We start from the raw sequence: 27,978 nt of genomic DNA on the forward strand, positions 1-27,978 counted from the left end.
CAGTTGTGAATTGTACAGTTTTTCTGATAGCCGCAGTGCAATGTTAACTGAACTCCATGTCTTTCTTACATTAAATCATATTTCTTAAGTTGTTAGTTTGGTGGTAATGATCTGTTTTCTTTATATGTTTTCACCATTTCTTTTTTGGCAGTATTTTCCCTTTCAGACATGGATTGTAACTATCAAAAATTTTTTCCTGAAATGTTTGGAAAGTAGAAACAGCTATGAGAACTGTGAATAGTTAGTGCAGACACCAGGATTAAGTTTCTGCAGGATTTAAATTTGGAATATAAAGTTGGAAATTTGTAATAATTCTGATTTGTAGTCTCATTGTCATGTAGAAATTAACTACCTGTTACATAGTTGAGAGACACAGGATTTCTTAATTTCTGATAGTTTGCTGACGTGTTTTCTAAGGTTCAGGATGCACTCTCTCAGCCTGACATTTTTATCACCTTCTTTGTCACCTGAGGCTCAATTGCTACAAAATTACAATAGAATAAACTAAAAGATGCATTTGTAAATAACTTTGTTATTTAAGACATGTGTTCTATTTTATTGATTAAAGGAAAGTACCAAGTAGAAAGCATCTATTCTTATCTAGTATATTAAGTGCTAATATCATTTATATTGATTTTTTTCCCCCTTAGGCTCAAATTAAGATGAGGAAATTGATAACATTCTTTTGATCTTTATACACAGAATAAGAAGTAGATATGTGATAGAATAATCAAAATAATAATTAAAATATATTACAATTTAGGTTAACCACAGCCTTCATATATAATGTTATTTATTCTGGAACAAACTGAAGACTTTTCTGGATGTCGGAGTTGTCTTTCAATCCAATTTATTATTTCCAGATTATTATTGTAATTATAACAGAAATGATGACTTACACTATGATTATATTTACATTAAGACAATAAAATTTATTAATCTTTATAACATTCTCCTACATTTAAAAAATTAATCTTTATATTAGTAAACAAACTAGATCCTGGTTTGAAAAAAAAAGTTCAGTATCTTTCTTTTTGTAGATATTTTAAAATGAGGTGGTTTTCTTATTACTATTTTCACGTACTTTCAGATGTAAGCTTTTCAGGTTCACTTGAAACATCTCTTACTAGATTGTTTATTTTCCTGATACTAAATTGTTAAATTTTGTTACATTTTATTTCCAAATTTTATTGCCTTGTCAAACTTGGATAGGTTGAAAGAAATGGCAAAGCCATTATTCTGAAAGTGTCAACTGATCTGTTTAATGAGATAGAAGGAAAGAATTTCAGATTCTACTTAAAACAATGTATTTATTCTAGCATTTTCATCATATACTAAGAATTTAAAAAGAAGTGCTTAATTGTTAATCAAAATGATATGATTTGGAAATGTATATATATTAATTATACTCAGGATTCTGTAGTCAAACTAGTTTTGAATTTCTTCAACTTTCTAGATGTGTGATCTTCATTACTTTGTGCCTTAGTTTCCTTTTAGTGAAGTTGTGATGATGCTAATAATACTGCATATATTATAGGGTTATTGTGAGGATTGAGTGAGTCAGCATATATAAAATGTTTAATCCATCACTTGGGATATATTGAGCTCTCAATAAATATTTTAAAATAAAAAGTCATGAATATTTAAACCAACTTTATGAGAAAATGCAAATTATTTGGGAGTTTCATTTTTTGAGTTTTAGTTTAAAACAAAATAATGAATACTTATAGCATAAAACTATTTCCTATGGAAATTTTAAAGGAAAACCATCAGAAAGTTTTCATTTTTAATAATGTAGAAATAAAAATTCATACATAATGTAAGTTGGAAAAACTTTTTAAGTTTTATTCACCTGTTCTGTCATATTCTTGCTATAATCTATAGTTAATTTCTATATTTACTATTATCATAAACGTAATTTGGTTTTTCTATTTGTGGAGACATTTTTTTCTTTTGAGCTTCCACATAATTTCTTCTGAATAAGTTTTCAGTGTAGAGAACTTTTGCCAAAGAAAAAGAAGCCTATTAGCATATGATAAATTTTCTGAAATTAGTATAGAACATAATGTAAATGCTATCTTTTCCATTATGATTAGTTTTTTTTAATAGCTTTGTTTTGTTTATTTTTACGTGGTGCTGAGAATCGAATCTATTTCTATTTCCTCACACATGCTAGGCAAGCACTCTACCACTGAGCCACATCCCCAGCCCAGGATTAGTTTTTTTTTTTTAATTCATTTTTTTAGTTGACGATAAACTTTTTATTTATTTATATGCAGTGCTGAGAATCAAACACAGTGCCTCACACATGCTAGGCAAGCACTCTACCACTGAACCATACCCCAGGATTAGTTTTTAAGGAAAGATTGCGCTAAACTTTTCATCCAAATAAAAAAATCATGTTTTGAAAAATAAAAAATTATGTTTCTTCTCAGTAGATGTTCTATAGGTGTTAAGACTTATAAAACTTAAAAAAAACAGCACATAGACTTCCTTTAAACTATCACCCAGCTTTGTCTAAATAACTGTAGTACAAATGTAGAAATTAAGAAATTAATACTAATTGATACACTGGTTTGAATTTGGCATTGTCTACTAAATGATCTTTTTCTAGTCCAGGATTCCAACTAGTATCTCATTGTATAGTCATGTCCTGTTTCCTTAGCTTTCTTCAAGTTTTAGGCTAGTTCTTTATTCTTTTTTTGCCTTTCATGATCTTGACACTTTAGAGTACTGACTTGTTAGGTTGACCCTCAGTTTTTGTGTGTGTCTGATGTTTTCTCATAATCAGATTGAGAATATGCATTTTTGGCAAGAATTCCATGGTAGGGATGCTGTATCTTCAGAGTGTATCGTATCAGGAGATACGTACTGTCCATATGTCCAATTTGTGGTGTTGTTATCTTGATCATTTGGTTAAGAAGGTATCTCTCTGCCAGGTTTCTGAACTGTTAAAATACTACTTTTCTCAGTGGCTCTGGATGAGGTAGAAGGATTGTGAGTTCAATGCCATCCCTCAGCAAAAAGTGAGGCGCTAAGCAACTCTATGAGACCCTGTCTCTAAATAAAATACAAAATAGGGCTGGGTATGTGGCTCAATGGTTGAGTGCTCCTAAATTCAATCCCTGGTGCCAAAAAAAAAAAAAAAAAAGGAAGGAAGGAAGGAAAAACATACTAGTTTCCCTTTTGTAATTAACAAATGTGGGTGGGGGTATATTTTGAGACAGTGTAAATATTCTGTTTATCATTATACTTCCACACCTTACTTTGGCATCCACTGATGATTCTTGCTTGATCAGAACCTTTTAAATGTAATTCTTTAGCATCTTTTATGTTTTGTTATTGACTGATAAATAATTTTTCTTATCATAAATGGATAAAGATCCCAAAAGAATTAATGTAAACACTGTAGTCTTAGATTCATTTTTTCTGAGTGTACTCATTATGAATGCAGCACAACCCAAGAATAAAAAATACAGTAAAAAAAGGAAACCTTTTAAAATAACTTTTATATACGTCATGCTGGCCTTCATAAGAACAGAGCCAAGTATTTCATATTCTGAAAATAAATAGGCAAAGAAGATGCTAGAGAAGTAAGAGGTAATGAATAGACCATTTATCAAAAATATTTGTTAGGGTAATTGAGAGATTTTCTTAAAATTACTTTCAGTAAATCTTTGTCAAATATGCAAACCTCTTTCATTGGAAGGAGTCAGACAAATTTAAGGATTTTTGTGCTTTAGTCTTAATTGACTTTGACATTGCCTTTTTATCTTTTATTCCATAGCACATTAACTGCTTTAAAAATAAGTATTGTGGGTTTTTAAAAAATTTATTTTACTTTGCCTTGTATCTTAGTATGGAGCCTGAAGACACATTTTGGTTAGCAATTTATTGCTTTTATTTCAACAAAACATGACACTCAAGTATCATTGAATCCAAATACCATTTTTAGATGGTATCTTTTCCAAAAGATGGGAAAATGTATTTATAAGGGAATTTGTTAGATATCGGGGTCTTAAAACATTCTACTGGTTAGGTTTTCCATTTTTCATTACAACTTCCTTCTCTTTAGGAAATTGCTTTCCATGATGAAGTATGCATCCTCATAATGCTGAGCAGTCCTTTAAGTTCCAGGTTTTTGCCCTTATTTATTTTTATTTTTTAAGGTATATTTCACTTGATAATACATATATTATTTGTGGTTTGAAGATATTTTTCTCCATGTAATAACTTGGCTAACTAATTCTAAGGAAGCTCTGTTTGTTGTGTTTTATGGCAAGATCTCTTATTTTTTGAAATTGAAATTTTGAAATTGAGTGTTCTTGCAGTAATCTGGTTTGTTTTCTTTTAAGTCTGATATAGAACTTTAGAAACTCTGTAATAGGTATTGTGATTTTGCTGACACATCAGTCATCTAAGGATAATACCTTTGAAGTTTCTGCTGACCATACTAAAAAATTAATCCTAGAAGTGAATCCAAAAGAGATTGATCCATGAAAGTAATACTTTTGACAAAGTTTTTATTTCCTTTAGGATTAGAAATTTTAACTTTTTGTATCTGCTTTAGATAATAGCCACTTGACAAAATTCTTCTCATTTCTTGACCAGTAGACTATATCTATTTGTAAAACATCTTAATCATCTGCTCAGTTTGTTAAGCACTTTTCTAGGGGCTAGAGATAGAAAAACTCTGCTTTTGTAAGGTGTTTGTTTTTCTCTTCTTTCTGCCAACTGTAGGACTGCTTTGATACTTAGAGGAATTTGTGAGAAATTTGTTTTTTATAGAAATGCCTTCGAACCAGAAAGGATGAGTGATAAAAGATAAGAAAAAGATATTATTATGTTTCTAATTCTTGTAGAATGTCTTGTTTTATGAATAATTTATACCTTTATAAACCAGCAAGATCAGTTACAGCACAAGTGAATAGAAATCATGGTCTTAATAGAATCATGTTGCCTTCTATTTCATTACTTAAAAAAATTAGGTATAGGCTTTTCTTTTTCTTTGATATTAGGAATGCTTAAAACTAGTTATCCAGATATGCTCATTTAATAATTTAGTATTTGAAAGCAAATGTTTCAAATAATATAATTTGCTATATATCTCAAAAGAAATTCTCAGTGGTATTCATATAAAAATACTTAGCTTTATTGTTTCTGATTTGAATGTGACTGGATTTTCAGTAAGAATCTTTAAAAATTTATGGAAAAAGTTAAAATCATTTTATTCGTGTACTGGCAGATCGTGTACGGGCAGATTGCTGATTTTGTTAGCTTTGGTTTGAAGTTTACCTTAGTAGTTGGATTATTAGTCCTCCACTGCACAGTTTTTTGTTTTTTCCTCACCTTAAAATATCACACAGAAGAATGCTGCTTATTAAAGTAGAATTAGTTAAGGTGCTTCAGTATCATTTTTGTGAACCTCCGGCAATAATATTCTCACAACAGCTGCCCTTTCTTGTTTGAATGATGACCTTGTTTTGAAAGTGCCTCTATATTTTTCTATGTAAATGATAGATTATCAAATTCAAAGTTTTAATAAATTATAAACTGTTGAAACAAGAGAAATACTATCCTCGATAATTTCAGAATAATTTTTACTTAAGAAATCTGTGTGTTTATTTCTGAATATGTTGAAGTTTTGATACTTTGGGCAAAATAAAGAAGTTATATTCTGAAGGTGTGATCTGAATTGGGAGTTTATAAATGGATCCATATCTCTACCCAGGTCTTGTATTTATACAACTTGCTCTATATTCTAACTTAAAAACATTCGCTTTTTTAAATCTAAATTGATTATATTTTTAACGTTCATTCTGTGGGATGTAATAAATAAATTAAAGGTTTGGAGGTGTTTTATGTAAAGCTTCTGCCGAAGAAGAAGAAGTTGTAAACTTTAGTCTAATATTAATCTGAGCAAGATATTTTTGGGGAGTTGTTTTTCAAAGTGAAGTAGGTTTGTAAACTTGAAAAAAATTACCAAGTGTATTTCCTGTTCAAAATAGACCTTTCCAAAACATTTTCTCTCTGTTTTCACTTAGCTATATGTATTACTGATTTGTATTTAAGAATTGGAGGAGAACTGGGAAATTTGGAAGATCGTATCTTATTTGTAATTCCTGAATAGGTTTTTAACTATCTTGATCACTGTAGTTAAGTTTTAATTTGGTTTCTTTTATTTGGTAATCAAATAATTCTTATGGGTTATGTTGAAATATTACTATATATGAAAAGGAATGGTTTGTCAAGACAGTGATTAGAAAAGACTAGAGGAAGATTGTTTAATAATTTAAAAACATTTTGTAGGGCTTATTTGTACCATGTAGGTACAGTGAAAAGGTATATAAGATAGCTCTGGTTTACTAATTTTAAGCCTTTGCCATCTGTTAAAGAGCTACCCCTGAAGATCTCCAGCTGTGGAATACTTTGTTAATCTGTTTGGGTTATTTATTTATTTTTTGATTTCTTGGAAACTATCTAATTGAAGAACATTCCTTGAGATATTCGGTATTCATATCTTTTTTTCTAATTTGGGTTTCTTTCCTCTCATCCCTTATCTACTGCCTCTTTGTGATAATAATGTAAAATACTTTTTTAAACCTACTGATCTAAAAATACTGTTTCTTCAGAATTAGGAGACTCTAGAGCTTAAAATCCATTTGAAACTCTAAATGAAAGAATAGCTGCCGATTAGGCTCATGAAATGCTTTCATAATTATTTATTTGATACCTCTTGCCTAGATGGCAATTTCACCTCCTTGACTCTTTCAGATATCCTTTTTCATTTCTTTTAATTTTTTGAAATTACAGATTTGACGGTTAAATTCATAAGTTTTCTTAGGCCAAATTGTTTTTATTTCTCATTTGTACAGAGTTGGATATGTTCCTAAGCAGAAGGGTTAGCTCATTCTTTTCATCTTCAGGCTTTTTAGTCTAAATGTTGTTAGGTAATGGAATAACCATTCCTTTTCAGCTTTTGGTACATTTCCAAACTGGCTGCCAGAGCCAGGAGAAAGTGAAGGCATTAAAACACTAACTTTGGTTGGTTGCTACTTTCTTAGTGCTGAGACTATAACCTTTGTTGGTTGGTTGATAGAGAACAAGAGAGCACAGTCCTCGGTCCACTAACAGGTAAGGAAATAATAACCAGTTGGTGTGAGAGGGAGGTTACTTGGTAGCATTTGTTTTCTTATTTATCCCAAAATATAATGTCCCATAAATAGGACACTGTGAGTGACTACATTCCATTGAGTTAGGGATATGCAGCACCTTTTTATTTAGAATAAGATCTGAAATTTAATAGGGATATATCACTCTGTACCACAAAGTGTAATTGATCTGTTTTGCAGAGGCAACACTGTTAACATTTATTCTACAGTCCCCATAGCTTTAAATACATATCTGCCTGTCTTATTCTCCTTTCAGCTTTTCCTTGATCAGATGCTATGTGCTTTGACCTTCCTTCTCTCCATTTACCTTATTTCTGTAATAAAGCTAACTGTTTTTCAATATCTTTACCATCATCTATTATTTGGATATGTCTTACTGCTTTAATTTCTACATTCTAGCCATTAATTATTATTCCTGATCCATCTTGACCCAAAACAAAATGGTCTTGCATTTTAAAAAAGATTTTGAATCTGTGTTACCTATGTCCACTATTCTGTCCTCCCAGTTTTAAAGATGAATGCTTGATGAATAAACCCTTTTCAGGGGCAGTAGTCATAGCTTTTAAAAATGCAGGTTTAGCCTTGTATTGCTATGATATTGGCCTATACTGTGACTTATTAAATTACTGATGACTTGAAAACTGATAACAAATTCAGCTTCTGATACTTCCTGAAATTTAGTAGCATTCCTGTTAATATGCTTGATTATTCTATTTCTACTTTCAATCCATCTTCTTCTCTTTGACAGAAGAATTAACTGGGACTCCTTTGATATATCTGAGGTTGAATGCCTTTTCCCTGTCCCTTTAAAGACAACTATGGTCTTGTTTCCAGTCCTAATTTATTATTTTTTTTGCTTCGATCTTCCACTCGAAGTTGAGTGGTTTGTCACAGAGTGTGTTATGGCTTAGACCAAAATAGGTCCCTTCTTAATAGTTACTGAGGAATTAATCATTTGTGGTGACAGACTTCTAAAATTCAAATTAAGAAGGCACTAAAGAAAGTATGCCGAAAGATAGCTCCTTTTTGTCCTGAGGATAAGCCATTACAAACTCAAATGACCAGAGAATGTAATTTCTTAATAAGAATTTTTTCTTAAATCTATATTCAGCTCTCTATTTCAGTGCTTCTCTCCTACCAGAGGTGCAAGGAGTGATCCTAGAACCACAGATTCAGCCAAGACCACGGAGAGCTTTTGACGTCAGGGGTCCACTTTCTCTACTGAACCCTTGGAGACAGAATATCCAGCTTCTGGAGAGAGTGGGAAAGGATAATAAACAAGTGGGTGCTTTCCATTATTTACTTGGGTTTATTTATAGATTGGAGTGTCCTTCCATTGCCCATTTTATTCTATTGGTAAAAATCCTTGGGTTCATATTAAGAACCAGGTGGGGCTACAATCTGTTTGTTTTTCTGAGTGAAAAGTAGTGCCCATTCCAAAATAGAAAACTTAAGTTTATTTAATTTTCTCTCCAGATAATTAAAGCAGTAGATGATTTGGAGCATGTGATTTGGTGAATGCCTGTGTAGTCCACAGGAATTTTTAAAAGGAGTATTTACCCATTGTGGCCTTTATGGTAATAGTGGACTTCTAAGTGCTCTTTTACATTCTAGTAATTCGAAAAGTTCTGTATTTCATCTTTGGGCAAGCTGGACATCTGAAATCTCTTAATTTATACAGTCAGATGTCTAGGTGTTATCCTACCCTGTTAGTGAGAACTTTTTGGTCTTTTCCTACCTCAAATGTTAGGACTTATTATTAGATCATTTAGAAGATGCAATGATAGTACTGTTATGGTTTTACTATCAAATCTAGGTTTCATTACAAAATGAGTATAAGTTTCAGGATATAATATCCCTGAAAACTGTATTTATTATACTCAAAAGTAGTTTTCTAGTTCTGAGGAATAATGTTATTTGTAGTAGAAAAGCCTTTTGCTAGATTTTCCCCATGGCATTAAGATGGTTTTTTTCTTAGTTTCTTTGATGCCAAGGGTAGGATTTGATTCCAGGAAGTTCTTATTATCTACAATGGGTAGAATGTGAACTTGGTGCCTGTGGCAAGTTTTCATTTTTTCCTTGGTGGATTCCTTCTGTGACTCTAGGTATCTTGATAATGGGAGACCGGTTTATTTGTTCTCTAATTGCCCAGATTTCTTTCAACTGGTAAAACATCATACTTCTTCAGCAAAAGGAATTCTTCTAGCAGAGCCTTCATGGATGATATCTGTCACACATGCCAGCACCTGCAGTTTGGAAGGCAGTGGTGAATGGATCCATGCAATATGTGTAGAAGACACAAGGATGAGCGAGCAACCTGATCTTGTTATTTATAAACTTTTAAGATTTACTCTGGTTTACTCTTGTCCGAAAATGAAAAGGCTCAAATAATGAAATAATCTTTTGAGATTGGAGTTTTACATGGCCGTGAAAATATTCCTTTCTATTCAGAAGACTGAAATAGAGGAAGCTTGAGAGACTCCTTTCTTTTAAAGCAGCTCTCTGTATGTTTCATTTATAACATTTGTGGGACTGAAAATCACCTTAATGAAGTAGGCAAACTTTTTAAAATAGTATAGGAAATCCAAAAAAAGTCATGAATTTTTTTTGTTATTGGCACTGAAAAGAACAAATAAACAAAGGTTGAATTTCTTAATTACTCCAGAATTACTTTTAATATTAGTTTTAATCTTTAGCTCATCTTTTGCTGATCTTGAGCCTTATTCTTATTTGTCAAATCAACAAAACTGTAGTATAGAAATAGAAGAGACATTTTGGAGATCAGAGTAGCTTGGTCTGTCTTCTAAAGTAATAAATACCTATTAAACTTGAGGTATTGTTCTACACTGAAGGCAAACTAAAGTTTGAATGATGCTGTCACATAGCAGTAGTTTACAGAGCAAGGGCAAGTTGTGATATTAGAATAAGCCAATAGGTGTGAATACATGTTGCAAAATATATATCCCAACTGTCAGTCAAGAGAAGCAGTTATCAAAATGTTTGTTTCTTTTGGTCTATTAACTGGTCAGTCAAAAGCTATTAAAGAACTTTTTAAAAGTCATCTGATGCTGCTGGTTTGTTTTATTTTGATATGAATTTTTAAGAAGAGAAATTCTAGAATTACTAATATGTAAGCAACTGAAATGTTTTAGGAATATCAAAGATTTTAGAAGCCACATTTGCTAAAATGTAACCTGGCCTTTAGTCCTTCTTGGCTAAATTTGAGAACTCTTTTTTTTCCTTCATTAATTATTAATAAATTTTTATAAGTGTAGTACTTAAAAGTAAGTTTAAAAATCTCAATTTGAACTGAAATTTCCCCAAAGAACTCTAAATTCCCATAAATGATTACAGCCTTTTATTCCTGACTTGGTATTTTTGTTAAATGTTAAAAAGACAGTTGGTTTACAAACACATATAAACCCAGAAACAACTACCCAACATTTTTAGAATGCACTCAGGAAACCAAAAGTGAAATTTTTGCTTCAAATTAAGTTAGTTGAATTTTTGAACCATGGTTTAAACCATTTTATGGCCTGCCTGTGAGATTATTAGATTTTTGTTTCACCTCTGAAGATGAAAAGAAATTTAATCTCTTAATCTCATGCTTTAATTAAATTTTTAGCTCTGTTCCTTAAAGTGTGCAAAAGAAATGTAAGTGCATTTCTATTTATCTCATGCCACTTGAAGCTATTTAAAAGTGAATTTTTTGTATATTAATGTGAACTGATTTGTTTATTTAAACTTTTAGTTTGATGCATTTTCCTTTCAGATTTTTAAAAATAATTTCATGTCACAATATGCAGTCCTATATTTTTTCAGTGTTTATGAATATTAATATAAGCTAATTTTTTTTCTAGAATGACTAATTGTAATATTTGTATTATGTGATCATTTGAAAACTAATAAATATTTTTTCCATGAAAAAATGCACTTACTGACAAATGGCTTATTTCTGTTTCAGGAGTAGAAAGTGAACACTGCTACAGTATTATAAAGTGTATTTTAATTTTATATGTCTTCCTCATAAGTGTTTCCTGAATATACATTCGATTCTTTCGTGTGTCATAATTTTTTTAAGATAAAGCCGTTTGATCATTAAAACTTTTGAGTTAATAATCAGGAGTAAATGGTCAAATTTTTAAAGACTAAATTGATCAAAATATACCCCTTAAAAAATAGCATGTAGTCCCTCTACTCAAAAAAAAGAAAAAGAACATCTGGAAATTGAACTACTAAACTCGTAAGAGTTGTTACCAAAAGAAGAAAAATGTTTTGTATTGAATGTTCTGCTTGAACAAGTGGCTGTAGAAGGAGAAATCTTGATTTCAGAGTCTCTTGTTTTAACCTTATCAAAACAGGCATGGAAAAGGGTAAAATTTGTTTTAATTAAGATTCTTATCTTCATAGCTACATAAACTTATTTAAATGAAGTTGTTGGAAGACTTTACTTTTTTATGTTAGGATCTGCTAGAAGCAAGAGGATTTCCTTTTAGATTTGAACAAAGTTACACAAGAAATGGACTCCAAACAATTTTAAATAACATTAAGATGGGGTCCTAGTCAAGAAATGAAAATGGCATTAATGTCAACCTGTGGATTAAAATGTGATAATTTGACTTCCCAAAAAATTATGCTCTGAAAAAATGAGAATTATAAAAGTGACTTGGAATAATTGCTGTATTGGGGCAGAGGAAAGAAAGGCAAAATTCTTGCCTTTATTAATCTGGTAAGTTTGGAAAAGATCAGTTAATGATTCTGTGAACAAAAGTTTTATTTTTATAATTAAATCTTTTAAAAGGTTTACAGATATATTTCATTGGAAGGGTGTATTTTCTTGAATCCAAAAATTTATAAGCATTTCCTATAAATGTGTAAAGGGTGGAATGGAGGTGGGGATGAAAAATATCCTGCATCAGAAAGTTCAGAAATATTGCAAAGATAAGTAATTTTTCTTACATGGACTCCCTATACTATCAATAGCCTTCAAAATAAAAAATGTTGCAGAATGTTGGAACTTGACTTATTACCATTATGTCTTCAAGGTATAAGAACATAAGCTTATGGTGTCACCATCATTGATTAGACGAACTATAGTATATAAGTCTGTTTTGATTGTTTTTTAGTGAGGAAACAAAGGTTGATTTATTTTTTGGTAGCTTATGTTTTTAAAAAGTCACAAGCCTGCAACGTACTGACCTTAGAGCTTATTGTAAATATGTCCACATATCTTATTTTCCTTTGCTATATTGAAGCAGTTGAGCAAAATGTCAGTGCTTAGATGTCCTAAGCAAGTTTTTACTATTTAAATTCAGTTGTTTTTTTTCTATTAAAATATTCCATATTAGCCCTAAAATGTGAATGTTTCAAGAAGAAGCACATAGGTTCTCTTTTACCCACTAATATGTGCATCTAAGATGATTATATTACTGCAGTAAATGTTAGGGAATTGTGAAGTATGCATCGGAGTTTTCAGAAATAATGATCAAAGGGATCTCTGCTCGAGGTAAGGTATGGCCTAGGTAGAAAAATGGTCAAAATATGTTCAATATAATGTCTGTTGACAAAGTAAACTTTATCAGATATAACAGATATCCTTGCTGTTTCAGACAGATGTAGAATTTGGAAAATGATTTATTCTTAAAACTCCCAGAGAACGGAAATGGGCAAATCACAGATTTGTTTTTGTGTGAGTATGGAATGCATCAAGAAACATGTCCTTGGGGTGTATGTAGCCTCTGATAATACAAGGCATCACCTACCTTAGCTCTTGTAGTATTTATAATACATATTTAACTTAGTATTTCTTAAGCCTTGAGCACTATAAAAATATGCGTGCTTTGCAAAGAAAGTTTGAGTACGCATTCCCTGAAATTATTGCCTTGCTTCATTTTGGCTATGTGTGCCTATTTTTTATTAAATGATACTTAGGACTTCGAAAATAATTGCTTGACTTATTTTATTTTGCCTTGAGACATTGATTTAGGGAATTTTATAAATATTAACTTACACTAACTTGGGAATTTTACTAAAGATTAAAAAATAATATTGTAGCCTAATGTACAATCATTAAGAGAGGAATGTTTTATTTTCTAAGGAATATTAAGTAGGTTCAAAGAGTTGTGTGTTAATATAATATTTAGTTTATCTAAAAATAAAGGAAGCTACAATATTGAATATAGATGAGACAGGAATACAGATTAGGATGTTTTCCTAGAATTACTGATAAAATTTACTGAATGGATGATAGTATAGAAAACATAGGAATCTTCACATTTGAGTTCTTTGATAAGAACTGCAGTTTATGGACATTTGGGTTTAACTTTAAACAATTTGCTATTCATTTCACTTTTCCCTTTATCCAGCACAGAATAATAAGTTAGTATGAATTAGTGGTACAACCCACCATTTCATGAGGTAGCTGGTTCCGTGTTCAGGAGGGTCTGAGAGTAAGAAGTTGAGAATTTGCACCTATGCCTTTTTAATTTGAGAATCACCTTAGAAATTAACCAGCTTAGCACCCTCATTTTACATATAAGATGATTGATATCTAGAAACATCACATCACATGTATAGTATTGAAGTTAGTAAATGATAAATCTTCTGTAGGACTCAAGTCTTTTTTTTTTTTTTTTGACTACCCAGCTCAGGTACTGCACTACTACCTCCTCTTGTTGATCCTAGTTCTGGATGACAGAATTCTGATCTCTTTCAGATATGACAGTCTTAAAGATAGCTATTAATTCCCCATCAGTTCCAAGTCCAAATTCTTTTCTATAGATTACTTATCCCTGTGTTCTTACTTCTTATTTGTGAAGCCGAGATCTTAAAAGTTTTGTTTATCTTTGAATGTACTTCAGTTCTCATTGTTTCTCTTAATGTGCAACCCTCAACCAGCATCATGCAGATATGCTCTTCCAGGGCTGTTAGGATACATGACCTTATGTTTGTCCATAGAGTCATCATACCACTTTGTCCTTACATATTTATCCAGTGAGATGCATGATTTTATGCACCTCCTAATTTTATGATTCTCCTAGGCAGAGAAATTATAGTGATAAAACAAAATATTTTATATGTTAAATAAGACTAGTAGTCTGTTTATGCAAAGACTTAAAATGTGCATAATTTAGTAAAAGAATAATGACTCAAGGTAATAGCTAAGATCTTGGGAAATCATAGATAAAAGTATAATCTCCATTTAAGGTATTTTTGCTTTTATTGCTTCTGACTTAGTAACTATAAATTCTATATTACATGACTTGTGCAATATAAAATGTTATTTTTCAGATTGTCTTTGCAAATTTAAGGGTAATTAGGGCTGTTGGAGCCAAACTTTTTTTGTGACTGGCATTGAGAAGAAAATGAACTTGTATTTACTAAAATAATTAAAATTTTGGATGAAAGGCAACTTAGAATGACTTCCATGAAAATGTTTGGAATATATAACAGCAGAAGATGGTGAAGAAATAGCCTGGGAAATCTGAGAAAGTGGCCAAAGACCCAGTGCAAACAAAGTCTTGTGTTGCATTTTGAAACATAATGCAAACACTACCATAGCAACATTCAGTGTAACACTTTTGTTTAATTGCCAGTTAGGATATTTAGCTTTTCCCCCAAATATTAAAATGACATCCATGAAGATATGAGGTGTTTATTTAGTGGTTGAATGTGCATCTAAGGGTACTAATACCCCTGTTTGAAAAACACTGATTGAGATAGGATATACAGTTATGCCTTGGTGTCTTCAAGGAATTGGTTCCAGAACCCTATGGATATAAAAATCTACAATTACTCATGTCCCTTTTATAAAATAACATAGTATCTTCTGTAACACACCCACATCCCTCCCATATACTTTATTTTTGGTCCTGCAGTTTGAACCCAAGAGTGCTCTACCACTGAATATATCCCAAGTCTTTTTTGTTTTTGTGTTTTGGACAGGTTCTCACTAAGTTGCTAAAATTCCCCTTGAACTTTGTGATCCTCTTGTCTCAGGCTCCCAAGTTTCTGGGATCACAGGCATGTGTTACCTCGCTCATCTTCCTCTTATATGTTAGATTGCTTATAATACCTTATATAGGCTAGAGATGTAGCTCAGTGTTAAGCATGCTCAAGGCCTGGGTTCAAATCCCAGCACTATGAAAAAATAACACAATACAGTGTAAGTACTAGGTAAATAGTTGTTAGGCTGTTTAGGGAGTAATGAAAAGGAAAAAAGACCTGTACATGTTTCATACAGACAGCTTTTTTCCTCAAGATTTTTGATCTGCTTTAGGTTGAATTTATGGACTCAGAACTCATGGATATGGAGAACTGAATTAGAATTTTGAGTAAAAACAAAGACGCATTTACAGGCGTACTCTATGCACCTTTCCTAGGCACTTTACATATATTTAACTTAATTCAACCAACTGGGAAAGGTGATGATTTTTCCATTTTACACATAAGATGCTGAAGCTCACAGGTTTCAAAACCTGACCAAGACAGCAAATGAATAGTCAGTAGGCAGTGAAGATGCCCATTGAAAGTGGGTCTTTTAATCTAAAATTTCTATTACATTATTGTCAAATATCTTTGCAAAAAGAATGCATGTTTTCAGGAAATTTTCACATAGAACCTCAGTATTTAAAACAAATAAAAGGGTTATTCTACTTAGTGTGCATTAATAAGCTTTTTAAAAGAGTTTTAGGTTTATAGAAAAATTGACCAGAAGGTGCAGAGTTCCCACATATCTCCTCCCTCCCTAGGCTTTCCCTATTCTTACAATCTTGCATTAGTGTACATTTGTTAAAATTGGTGAACCACTATTGATGCATTATTAGCTAAAGTCCGTAGTTTACATTAGAGTTCAATTATGTCATAGAGTTTGTTTGCCAAATATAATAATGCCTTGAATTCACCATTGTAGTATCATACAAAATAGTTTTAAGTGCCATTGAAATACCCTTGTTCCTATTCATGCTTTTGCTGTGTCATATGGTAAGCCCATGCTAAGCTCAGTAATGTAGAGTCTGCCAAACTCTTCCAAAATGCCAGTTGCATCTTACATTTCCACCAGCAATGAACATGATTTCTGTGCTCCGTTTTCTTCTCAGCATTTGGTATGTCAGTGTTTGATACTGGTTACTATAATAGGTAGGTAGAACTATCTCATCATCTTAATTTGCATTTCTTTAATGATCTATGATGTTGAACATACTTTTTTATGTGCCTATTTTTCATCTCTGTTAATCTTTGCTGAGATGGCTGCTCAGGTCTTTTGCCCATTTTCAAAATCAGTTGTTTATTGTTGAGTTTTAAGAGTTCTTTGTATATTTTGGATACTAGTCCTTTATCAAATACATGTAAATATTTTCTCCATTCTCTTGCTTTGGTTTTCATACTTTCAATAGTCTCTTGCAGAGGAGAATTTTTAATTTTATTGAAGTTCATCTTATCAGTTTTTTCTTCAGTTGGTTATGATTTGGTCATGTATTTAAAAACTCATTTCCAAACCCAAAATCACCTAGATTTTTTTCCCCCATATTCTAATTTCTTCTCTTCCTTGCATTTCCCTCCCCTTTTCTTTATTTTTTGCAGCTTCACTTTTAGGTCTGTTTTGAGTTAATTTTTGTGGAAGTTGTAAGGTTTGTATTTATATTGATTTGGGGTTTTGTTTAGGGGGTGGGGCAGGTGATGTCCAGTTCTTCTAGCACCATTTATTGGAAAGATACTTTTTTCCCCACTGAATTGCCTTTGCTTCCTTTTCAAAGATTACTCCACTATATCCGTGTGGTTTTATTTCTGGGCACTCTATTCACTTCCATGGATTCGTTTTTTTTTTTTTTTTTTTGCCAGTAACACACTGTCTTGATTACTGAAGCTGTTTAGTAGGTCTTAAAATCAGTGTAGTGTCAATCATCTGACTTTGTTGTTCTTCAATATTGTGCTTGCTTTTTTGGAGCTTTTATTTTTGCATATAAACTTTCAGGTCTATTTGTGTCCACAAAATAATTTGGGATTGCATTGAATCTAATGGTCAATTTAGGAAGAAGTTTCATCTTAACAATTTTAAGTCTTCCTGTCTTTGATGATGGAATAATCTCAAAAAATTTAAATCTTTGATTTTTTTCTGAGCATGTTTTGTTTTTTTCCTCATATAGATCTTACACAAGGTCATGTTTTGTTAGATTTATACCCAAGTTTTTCATTTTTTTGGTTTTTATGTAAGTAGTGTTGTTTTTTAATTTCCAATTCATTGCTGGTATATTTGAAAGTAATGAACTTTTGTATATTAATCTTACATCCTGGAACCTTGCAATAGTAACTAATTTAGTTGCAGGTTTTTTTTCCTTTGCTAGAGATTTTCAGCATATGCACTCATCTGTGAACAAAGACACTCTTATTTATTCCTTTTCAATCTGTATACCTTTCATTTCCTTTGTTTATTGCACTAGCTAGGACTTTAAATAGGGAGACAAGTCCTTGTCCTGTGCCTAGTATTAGAATGTATCAAGTTTCTCATAAATAAATACTAGATATAATTTTTTGGTAGCTGTTCATTATTTTGTAGGAGTTCAACACCATTCCTAGTTTGCTTGCATTTCTAATTGTGAATCTTTGTTCAGTTTTACCAAATGCTGTTTTCCCTTACAAAATACATTTATTGATATGATCATGTGATTTTTCTTGAAGAGTCGTGATTATTCTGTAGATTTTATTAATTGATTTCTGAATGTTGAATCAACCTTGCATACATGGAATAAATTTCATTTGGTCATGCTTCATTCATATTTTGTACATTATTGGATTTCACTGTATTTTGTCAAGGATTTTTGCATCAATGTTCTTAAGGGATATTGGTCTACATTAATTAGGAATTATTTCCTTTTTTCTACTTTATCAAGATACAGAGAATTGGTTAAATATTTGGTTAAATTATAGGTGCAACCATCAGAGTCTAATGCTTTCTGTTTGGGGAGGTTACTAATTATTGACTCATTTTCTTTAATGCAGGTCTGTTTCATTTATTTTTCTGTGAGTTTAGATTGTGGCATTCAAATAATTGGTTTGTTGCATCTAAGTTAGCAAATATGTGGGTCTAAAGTTGCTCATAATACTTATCTTTTAAATGTCCATGGGATCAGTATTTATGACCTTTCTCAATTGTGTTTCTAGTTGTTGTTGTTTTGTGGCTGCTTTTTTTTTTTTTTTGGTTAGCTTGGCCAAAGTTTTTGTTTCATTAAAGAAATAGTTGACTTTGGTTTTGTTGACTTTTGTGTATTTTCCTAACATCAGTTTCACTGATTTCTGAACTGTTGTTATTTTTCTTTCTTCTTTTTGCTTTAGGTTTATATTGCTCTTCTGTTTCTAATTTTCCTAAGGGGAAAGTTTAGATTATTATTTTAAGTCTTTTTTCTGCAATAAATGCATTCAGTTTTATAAATTTCCCATTAAACACTGTTTTAGCTGCATCCCCAAAATTCTGGTAAATTGTGTTTTAATTTTATTTAGCTTGAAATATTTTTAAATTTCCCCTATTTGACCCATTTTGATCTTCAGAGGTTTGTTGTTGAATTTCCAGGATTTAGGAAGTGTGTAGTTAACTTTTAGTTTAATTCCATTGTAGTCTAAAAGCAGGATTTGTGCTTAAATTTTTGTTATTATGTGTTTTTTATTGCCTAGAATGTCTGTCTGCATAAATGTTCTTTGTGTGCTCAAGAACATGTATTTTGATGATGTTGGATGAAGTAGCCTATAGATGTCAATCAGATTCTGTTGATTGATAGTGCTGTTAAGTTCAACTATGTCCTTGCTGATTTTCTGCCTGCTGGGTCTGTTGGTTACTGATAGAGGATATTTAGATGTTTATAACAGTGGATTTGTCTATTTCTCCTTTTATTTGTCACTTTTGCCTCATGTATTTTGATGTTCTGTTGTTAGACACATACACAATAAGGATGGTTTATGTCTTTTTGAGTAATGACCTCTGTGTCATTCATTATCTGATACTCTGTCCTTGGTGTTTTCCTTGTTCTGAAGTTGGCTTTGTCTGAAGTACATAGAGCTACATTTTCTTTCTTTAGATTAGTGTTATCTGTCTCTATCTCTCTACTTTTAATCTGTATGTGTTCTTGTATTTGAAGCCTTATAGACAACAAGCCTTGAATCTTGTTTGTCTTCCTTGATAATCTTTTAATAGACATTTAAATTGTGCACATATAAGCTGATTATTGATATAGTTCATTAATATCTGTCTTTGTCTTGCTTGTTTGTAATTTCCCATTACTCTTGTTACTTTTATAAAATTTTGTTTTCTTTTTCTGCCTAGAATTTGCGCTAATCCTAAAATGCAGTATACATTTATGACTTATCCACCATCTCTCAACACTATACTACTTCATAGGTACTGTAAGTACTTGATAAGACTTACAGTTCTTCCCTGACATCCTTGTCATGTCACTTTTCCATATGCTGTAATTATCCACATTATTGTTGTCATTATTTTGAATGTATCTATGTTAGGTCAATTAAGATTTAAAAAATAAAAAGGTTTATTTTACCTTTTTTATTTTTCTCTAATGCTCTGCCTTTTCTGTGGTGTATGTGCGTGTGTGTGTGTGTGTGTGTGTGATGTAGATCTATGACCTATATTATTTCCCTTTTCTCAGGTCTGTTATTGACAAATTCCCTACATTTTTGTCTATGAAAATCTTTTTTTCTTTTTCTCTTTTACTTTTCAAGGGTAATTTTTACTGATGCAGAATTGTAGGTTGTTGTGGGTTTTTTTTCTTTGAATACTTTACATATTTCATAGCAATCATCTTGTATGACTTTTGAATAAATAGCTGATATAATTCTTATCCATGTTCCTCTGTAGTGATGATTCCCCTCAACCCCTCCCCATATCTTCTTTTAGTACTTAGCCTTGATTTTCTGCAGCTTCAAAATAGTGGATAAGTATAGAATATTGGTATTTATCCTATTTTGTGTTTCTCTGAGCTTCCTGCATCTGTAGTTTGATGTCATAAATAAAATTGTCAGTTATTATTCTTTCAAATATTATTTCTTCTCCATTTGGATTCCCAGTGTATGTATGTTATACCCGTTTAAACCTCCCACAGTTTAAGATAGTCTCTTCTTTTTTATTTCCCTATGTCTTTGCTTTTCAGTTTAGGAAATTTCTAACAACATACATTTAAGGTCACTGAATTGTTCTTAAGCTGTTTCAAGTCAGTGATGAACCTGTAAAATGCATTCTTCCTGTGGCAGCCATTGATTTTTTTACTGTCTCCCTAATTCTGCCTTTCCCAGAATATCATAGACTAGGAATCATGCAGTATGTAGCCTCTTCAGACAGGCTTCTTTTACTAGTAATATGCAGTTGAGTTTTTTTGTTTTTGTGGCTTCCTTTTATTTGACAAATCTCCTGCAGTTAATCACTTACTGAAGAACATTTTTAGCAGGTATGAATACTGGTTTTGTGTGAACATGAGTTTTCAGTTCGCTTAGGAAAATACATATTCTTGTGATTGGTAGGTCATATGGTAAACTTATGCTTAGCTCTGTAGTGCAATCTGCCAGGCTCTTCCAAGTGGCTGTTCCATTTTGCATTCCCACCAGCAATGAACATAGGTTCTGTTATTATCCATTTTCTCTCCAGCATTTGGTATTGTTAGTGTTTGATATTGCCTATTCATATAGGTGTGTAGTGATATTTCATTGTTTTAATTTGCATTTCTCTACAATGTTGAAAATCTATGTGCTTATTTTTCATTTCTCTTTATCTTGGCTGAGGTGGCTGCTTAGATCTTTTGACCATTTTAAAATTAGTTGCCTACTTTATTGTTGAGTTTTGAGAGTTCTTGGTATATTGTGAATACCAGTCCTTTATTAGACATGTGTTTTGCAAATATTTACTCCTATTCTTTGGCTTTCATTTCCATTCTCTTAACAGTGTCTTGCAGAGGAGAAAATGTTGAATTTTATTGAAATCAATCTTATTTCATTTTTTCTTTAATGGGTCATAGTTTTGGTGGTGCTTTTAAAAAGCTCATTTCCAAACCTGATGTTTGCTCCTGTGTTATTTTTTACAAATTTTATAGTTTGAACTTAAAAAGTATAATAAGGTCAACATGTAGTTAAGTTTTACTGTTCATTTGTTTTAGTATGTGGATGTCTATTTGTCACCATTTGTTGAAGAGATTGCTTTATTCTCCAGTGAACTGTCATTGCTTCATTGTCAAAGATCAGATTTGCCTGCTAAATCTCACATCTTTCCCCTTCTCAATATCTCCACCTACCAACCTCTTCTCCAAGCCACCATCATCTTGCCCCAACTGCTACCATAGCTTTACTGCTCTTGCTTTATCTCCTGTCCTCTGTTTTCTTTAGAGAATATAGTTTTTTATGCTTTTAAAGCATAAATAAAATAGCTGTCTCCTGCTTACTAAACTGATTTCCTTTGTTTAGACAATAACATGCCTATGATCTGGCCCTATCTTTTCCTCCAGCTCTACCTCCACTTTTGCTCTCCAACCATCTTGGGCTTCTTTCATTCAGTCTATGAATTTCTTAGCTACCTTGGGGGATTTCTAATGACTTCAATGTCCCTTACCCCATCTTTATTTATTTATTTATTTTTATATTGTGCTGAAGATCAAACCAGTGCCTCATGTGTGCAAGACAAGTGCTCTATCACTGAGCCACAACCCCAGACCCCCTTATCCCATTTTTAGATCTCAGTTTAAATGTTTCCTCTTTAGAGATTCCTTCTCTCATTATCATATCTAAACATCCAGTTCATCTACTCGATTTTCATTCTTTAACATTAGATTTGATTCCCTCATTATTTTTCTCGATTTTAAGGCATACATTGGTCTATTTACTGCTTCACTTCCTGAACCCTTGAATCCTGTCTATCTTGTTTGTTATGCTTTTTAGCACCTGACTGCCTCACAGTAGGCATTGAATGAATGTTTTAATAAAAAAAGATGGCGGCAGTTTTTGAGATATCCAGATGTAGTAAGGGAGATCCACACATAAGTAGGTACATTTTAGTGCTACTTTAGTGCTGTTAGAACGCTATTTTGGTCCTGAAAAACAAGCAATGAAAGATTAAGAAGAAATAGGTCCTGTGGATTTTTAGTAGTGTGAACTGATAATTATGTATGTCAAATTTGTGAAGCCATGTTGCCTAAATTGGTATTTTTAAAAATATCTGATACCCTAACAGTCTCAGACTTAGGATCTCAAGTGTCCTTAGAAACCACCCATCTGTTGTAACAGCATGGGTATTGTAGGACAGTCTCAAGCTCACTAAGAGGTCATGTAGCATACTGAGTTTTAGCTCTCTAGAATCAGTGTTTGGATTTGAATATCTGGCACGGCCACTTTCCTTGGGCCAGTCATTTAAACTGTGTACGTCAGTTTCCATTTCTGTAAAGAGGCTATTGAACCTATTCCCAGGGGTATTTTAAGGAGTAAATTGGCTAATATATGTAAAGTTATTTACTATGTGCTAGGCACTGCAGTAAACATGAAGTTATTTCTTTTCCTGTTTAAAGGCCTCATATAACTAAAATTGCATGGTAACTTTCTCAACACATGTCACACTTTCAACTTTACAAAGAAATTAGAATGCATGGAAAGGGACTTTGTTCATTCTCCTGATACCAAACATAAATCTAAGTTCTTCAGCATCTATTCTTTTGTGTGTGTGTGGTACTGGGGATTGAACCCAGGGCTTTGTGCATGGGAGGCAAACTCTCTACCAACTGAGCTATATCCCCAGCCCAGTATATATTCTTTTTAACTTCACCTGTGCTGTATAACTCATCACCTCTGCTATCTTAGATATGTTAAGATTTTTATGCCTTTTTCATATTTAGTTTTTTTCTTTCAACTGTATACTTATGCATAGAAATATGAAATCTTTCCAATTAAAAAAAATCTTTCATGGACTTTATATCTAATTTTAGCTATTGCCTCACTGTTACTCTATGTTCCCCAACTTAAAAGCTTATCTCTAGGCCAGGCGTGTAGGCTCATGCCTATAATCCCCGTGATTTGGGAGGCTGAGGTGGGAGTTTCCCAAGTTCAAGGCCAGCCTTAGCAATTTAGGAAGACACTGTCTCAAAAAATGTCCATTTCTTCCTCCCTCCTCCCCTCCTCCTTCAGACCACTTGTCCTTGCTTCCACCTCCAGTAGTGCTATTAAGGTTATTAATTAGTCTGTTGATGTCATTCTACCCAGGCTTTTATATAGGGAGTTTCTCAGTCTGGTACTTTGGTTACTATCTGACAATTCTTTGGACATTTCTACATATGCTATAAGTTAATAACCTTCATACAGATGGCTCAAGTTTATAACACTGTTCAACTTTATGGGTCTAACATCTCTGGCTGTCCTGGGAGCACTTCAAACATGTTTTATGAATTTAGATTATTCTGCCTTCTCAAATGTGGGTTTCCTTCAGCATTTTTCATTTTAGCAAACGTTACTCTCATGCATTTAGTTATGCATGCTGGGAAAGTGGGTGTCATCCTAAATATCTATTTTGTACACTCTAATCCATCATCCTGTCCTGGTGTGTTTTGTTTTTGTCTCAAATAGCTCAACATTTTGTCTCTTCTCCTTGTTAAGACACTGGCTTGGTCCATTATCTGTTGGCTTAAAGTATAACAGTTCCAATTTGTCTCCTTGTGTATATCTTTGCACCAAATAAATTCATTCTCCACAGTGTGGCCTGAGCGATGCTTCTTAAGACACAAGTTTAATGATGCTACCCCTTTGGCTAAAATATTCCGTTGGCCTCCCCTTCTTTCAGGATCCATGGGAAGAATAGAGACAATTCCTCATAAATTTTGTGAAAGTCTTGAGGTCTAGTCCCTTTTTACTTCTACAAGCTTACCTTGGGCCACTTTTTGGTGTGTCTCACTTTCTTTATGTAGCTCATTTTCTTACCTCAGGAGGCCTTTGGTAAAATTCTTGAACAGGTTAGGTCACCACCCTGTTTGCTCTCACTATGCCAAGTACATATCTTATCGTTCTCTGTAGTCATTTAGGTTTTATACTTTTGTGTGCCATTTCTCCTCTAGCTAAAACTCCCTGAAACCCAGGGGTTTGCATTCACTTTCTATTTGCCAATGCTTATTAGCCAAGTTATTAAGCCTCGGGCTTAATCCCTTCATCAAATCTTAAGATTCCACTCATTCTTACTAAGTAAAAGTGACAAAAAAATAACCACTGGGAGAATCAAACCTGATGTGAGGAAGATAAAATGTGCTTCTTAGAATCAGTGGAAGAGCACAGTAATATTGTTAAGTGGTTTCTTTAAAAGTCAATGAAACCTAGCATGCTTGTGCATGTCTGTGATAATCCCAGCTACTCAGGAGGCTCAGGCAGGAGGATTGCTAGTTGGAGGCCAGCCTGGGCACCTTAGTGAGGGCCCCGTCTCAAAATCGGATAAAAAATAAAAAGAGCTTGGTTATTGCTCAGTGGTATAATACCCATGAGTTGATTCAATACCACCAAAAATTATAATAAGAGCTGAGTTAATTCAAAATGTAACATTCTCCCCTAGCTTCCTGCTTTCTAGTGGTAGTAAAAGAATGTTATTTAGGGAAAAAATTCAGAATATTTCCCATTTGTAGACTCTGACATCTTAAGAAAATTATTGGCCCTTATCGATTCTATTATTCAGGTCTTCAAAAAATGAAAAATTAAACTTATTTCTAACTTTCCAAAGAAAATGTAGCTAATTTTAACTAATTTAATTCTAGTAGGTTTGATTACTTTCTGAACTTTTCTAAATTCAAATGATAATTACTTGGGATACCACTTGGAGAGAGAGATTCTTGATTAAAAAAATCACAAGGATTTTTAAATTTAGAGTAGTGAATAGTGAATTACTACTTGTTTGCCTGACTTGCTCTTTTTTTCATTAACTTATATTCTCATACTTCTTTTTTAGGAAAATTACCCACTGTGAGCATTCCCGTTTTCATTCCCGGGTTGAGGGCCTCTCTGCACTTTTCCTATGGGTGGGAAGAAGTAATTTCTATAACAGATTTAATTTTTGTCTTGACTCAGTTTGTGCCTACAATAGAGAAATTTAGAATGGAAAGTCAAAGTCATCTTGCCATTTAACATTATATAATTTCTCAGAGAATAATTTAAAAATTCTATTTTAAAAAAAAAACTTGTAATTTTAGGGCCTGTTTTATTAGGGTCTGAATAATAAACTCTCTTAGTAGTCTGGCATTTGGTAGTTGGAATAAACTAATCACTTTTTTTTTTTTGCAAGCACATAAAATACTCATTATCTATGAGTCATCATTTTGAAGTCATGTACATTTTAGCTTTTTTTTTGTTTTTCTTGTTTGAATTATCTCCTGTTCTTCAGAGCACTTTTGTGGCAATTATGAGCTTACCGTCCAATTTTATTCTGCATAGGTAGTGTCAAAATACATTGCTGGATAACAAACTATTGTAAGTAATCAAATAGTAGTAAAATGTCTTTTATAGAGCAAAAAGTACATGGAGTATAGAGCTATTTTTAAAATTTTTTCTCATGATGTACTGGTAAGTTTGAGAAAAATGTATGTTTGAATAAATAGAGAATCACCTCATTTCAAAAGATTTATTAATAGGCTATAATTTTTCATGAGTAATTTTTATTAAATGTTTTAAGTGGACCATCTATCAAATTTTAAGTTGGTGGCATTCTTTCAGTGTTATGTCACCCAAGACTTTTTTTCATGGAAAATGTGACTTAATAGTGAACTTTTTTTTTTTCAATAATCTTTTAAGAGGCATTTAAAACAATCTTATAATACCAAATATTTTAAAATAGCAGACCTACCTTTCTTTACCTTTCATATGATACTAGAACTTTGGTATCTTAGTTGCAAGATTTTGTGCATTAAAGACACAGTCTAGCTAGGCATGGGGGCACATGCTTGTGATCCCTGCGGCTCAGGAGGCTGAGGCAGAAGGATCGCTAGTTCAAAGCCAGCCTCAGCAACTTAGTGAGGCCCTAAGCAACTTAGCAAGACCCTGTCTATAAATAAAATATAAAAAGGGGCTGGGGACATGGCTCAGTGGTTAAGTGCCTTTGGGTTCAATTCCTGGTACCAAAAAACAAAAACCCACAATCCAACAACCCCCTCTTAGCAATCACTTTTGTGTGAACTCTTAATGTTAGACATGGATATAGGGCTATATAAATGGAGACATGATTTATGCATATTTACTAATTAGTCTAAATTCCAAAACCTTTATTTTAATAGATTACATTCATTTGCCTATAATAGTTTTTTGTTTGTTTGTTTGTTTAGTTGTAGATGGACACAGTACCTTTATTTAGTATTTTTTATGTGGTGCTGGGTATCAAACCCAGTGCCTCATGTGTGCGAGGCAAGTGCTCTACTACTGAGCTACAACCCCAGTCCTATAATACAGTTTTTAATACAGCAAATCAGTTTTGGCAAATTCAGATTTCCTTTTTCTGCCCCGTCTGCCAAAAGCACCTATAACCAATAAGTTATCCAAAAGATTGAACTCTTGTACATTCTGTTGTAACAGTAGAGCTCTCGTAGGAATGAAGAGTTTTAAATGCAAATTCTAATTTTTTCTCTGATAAAGTAGCTACTCTTTATTGGCTATGTTTTAGGCACTATCTTATTATTTTCATAAGTTTGCTTGATAAGAAAATTAAAATTCATAGGAGAGCCACATCTGTTATAGAAATTTATTTTATTGCTCACCTTAGTAATTCAAAAGTAGTTGTTTTTAGCTCAGTGCTGATCTAGGTACATATTTTGGTGCAGATATAAGAGGATTTTTAGATTAACATTTCAGCACAAAATTGATTTCTAAACATGCATCTCTATAGCATGCTTCATTATTTTTTAAAATCTTTGTTAAATACTTTGTGACAGCAATAGGATTCTTATTCTGAGGTCATCTTCATTTGATACATTTCATGATTGTTAGAACTTTCATTTCACAGACAGACTCAAATGGTCCTGCTTCTGATTTATGGTCCTGAAGTTTTAATATACAGATATGCAGAGACTTTTGGTGGTACACAGCCAGGGAATTTTTACCTTCCCTAAGTCATTCTGACTTGCTACTAATTTGAAGGTTTTAAATTTCTGTCATTTTAAGAAATAGATTAAAAACCTACTGAATATGTCTTTTGGGAGATTTTGAAACAGGCTAAAAATTCTGTTTTCAAGTTTCGAGTGTGCAAATGAGGTTTTAAAAAGTTACTCTTTCAGCATTTTTAGATCAAGTCTCAAATAGATGTTTTTAAACATCTAGCTTTTAAATTTTTTTCCTATAAGAAGTTCCTCCAGAGAAGTAGTTAACTCTCTTATGAACTATTCAGACCCTCCCTATAAAGAAATTCAGTGTGCTTATTGTTTAGAAGAGTTTTGCTTTGTAAAAGAAAAATCCATAGCCCATTTTTAAAAGTTAAACAACTTTTTCGAGGTTTTCACAATGGAGAACTAGTAAACGGTATAAGGGAAAAATAGTTTTAGTCATACCCCTCTCTCAAAATATTCTGATTCTTCAGTCAATTAACCATGTTGATGATATCCTGGAACATTAAATGCACACTTACTTAGCTTTTCTGCTGTAATAATTTGCCGGTGACTGAATGATTTTATTGAGTAGTTTTTATGAGTTGCTACCTCTGTTAAGTTTGAGAATCCCCGTATAGTTAAAGTAGCTGCTCGGTCAGAAGTTACACATAAGCAACTTATTAAAGGAGAAATTTGCTGTTGAGTTTAACCTCATCAATAAAACTTCTTTT

The 27,978-nt window shown here is 32.4% G+C and overlaps 1 protein-coding gene across 12 annotated transcripts in view; it reads left to right on the forward strand.

Annotated features, from left to right (window-relative positions):
- The window catches only part of Tsc22d1 (TSC22 domain family member 1), a 115,656-nt gene that overhangs the window by 22,649 nt on the left and 65,029 nt on the right, over positions 1-27,978 (forward strand). For 2 of the 12 annotated variants that reach the window (XR_009227776.1, XR_006853892.2), the window contains 2 exons: positions 8,284-8,453; positions 9,278-10,233. The exons of 4 other annotated variants lie outside the window; for them this stretch is intronic. Coding sequence is in view for 3 of the 8 variants with exons in the window: in XM_058582592.1 (XP_058438575.1) it covers positions 8,297-8,453; positions 9,325-9,342 (175 nt within the window). In the remaining 5 variants the exon portion in view is untranslated. Of the gene's footprint in view, positions 1-8,283; positions 8,454-9,277; positions 10,234-27,978 lie in introns of those variants that run through there. 6 more of the 12 variants (XR_009227777.1, XR_006853894.2, XM_058582592.1 and 3 more) reach the window with 4 other exon arrangements.

This window comes from Marmota monax, unplaced genomic scaffold, assembly GCF_021218885.2.
Source record: "Marmota monax isolate L192 unplaced genomic scaffold, Marmota_monax_Labrador192_F-V1.1 WCK01_AAM20220418_F8-fsc00011, whole genome shotgun sequence".
Taxonomy (NCBI): Eukaryota; Metazoa; Chordata; class Mammalia; order Rodentia; family Sciuridae; genus Marmota; species Marmota monax.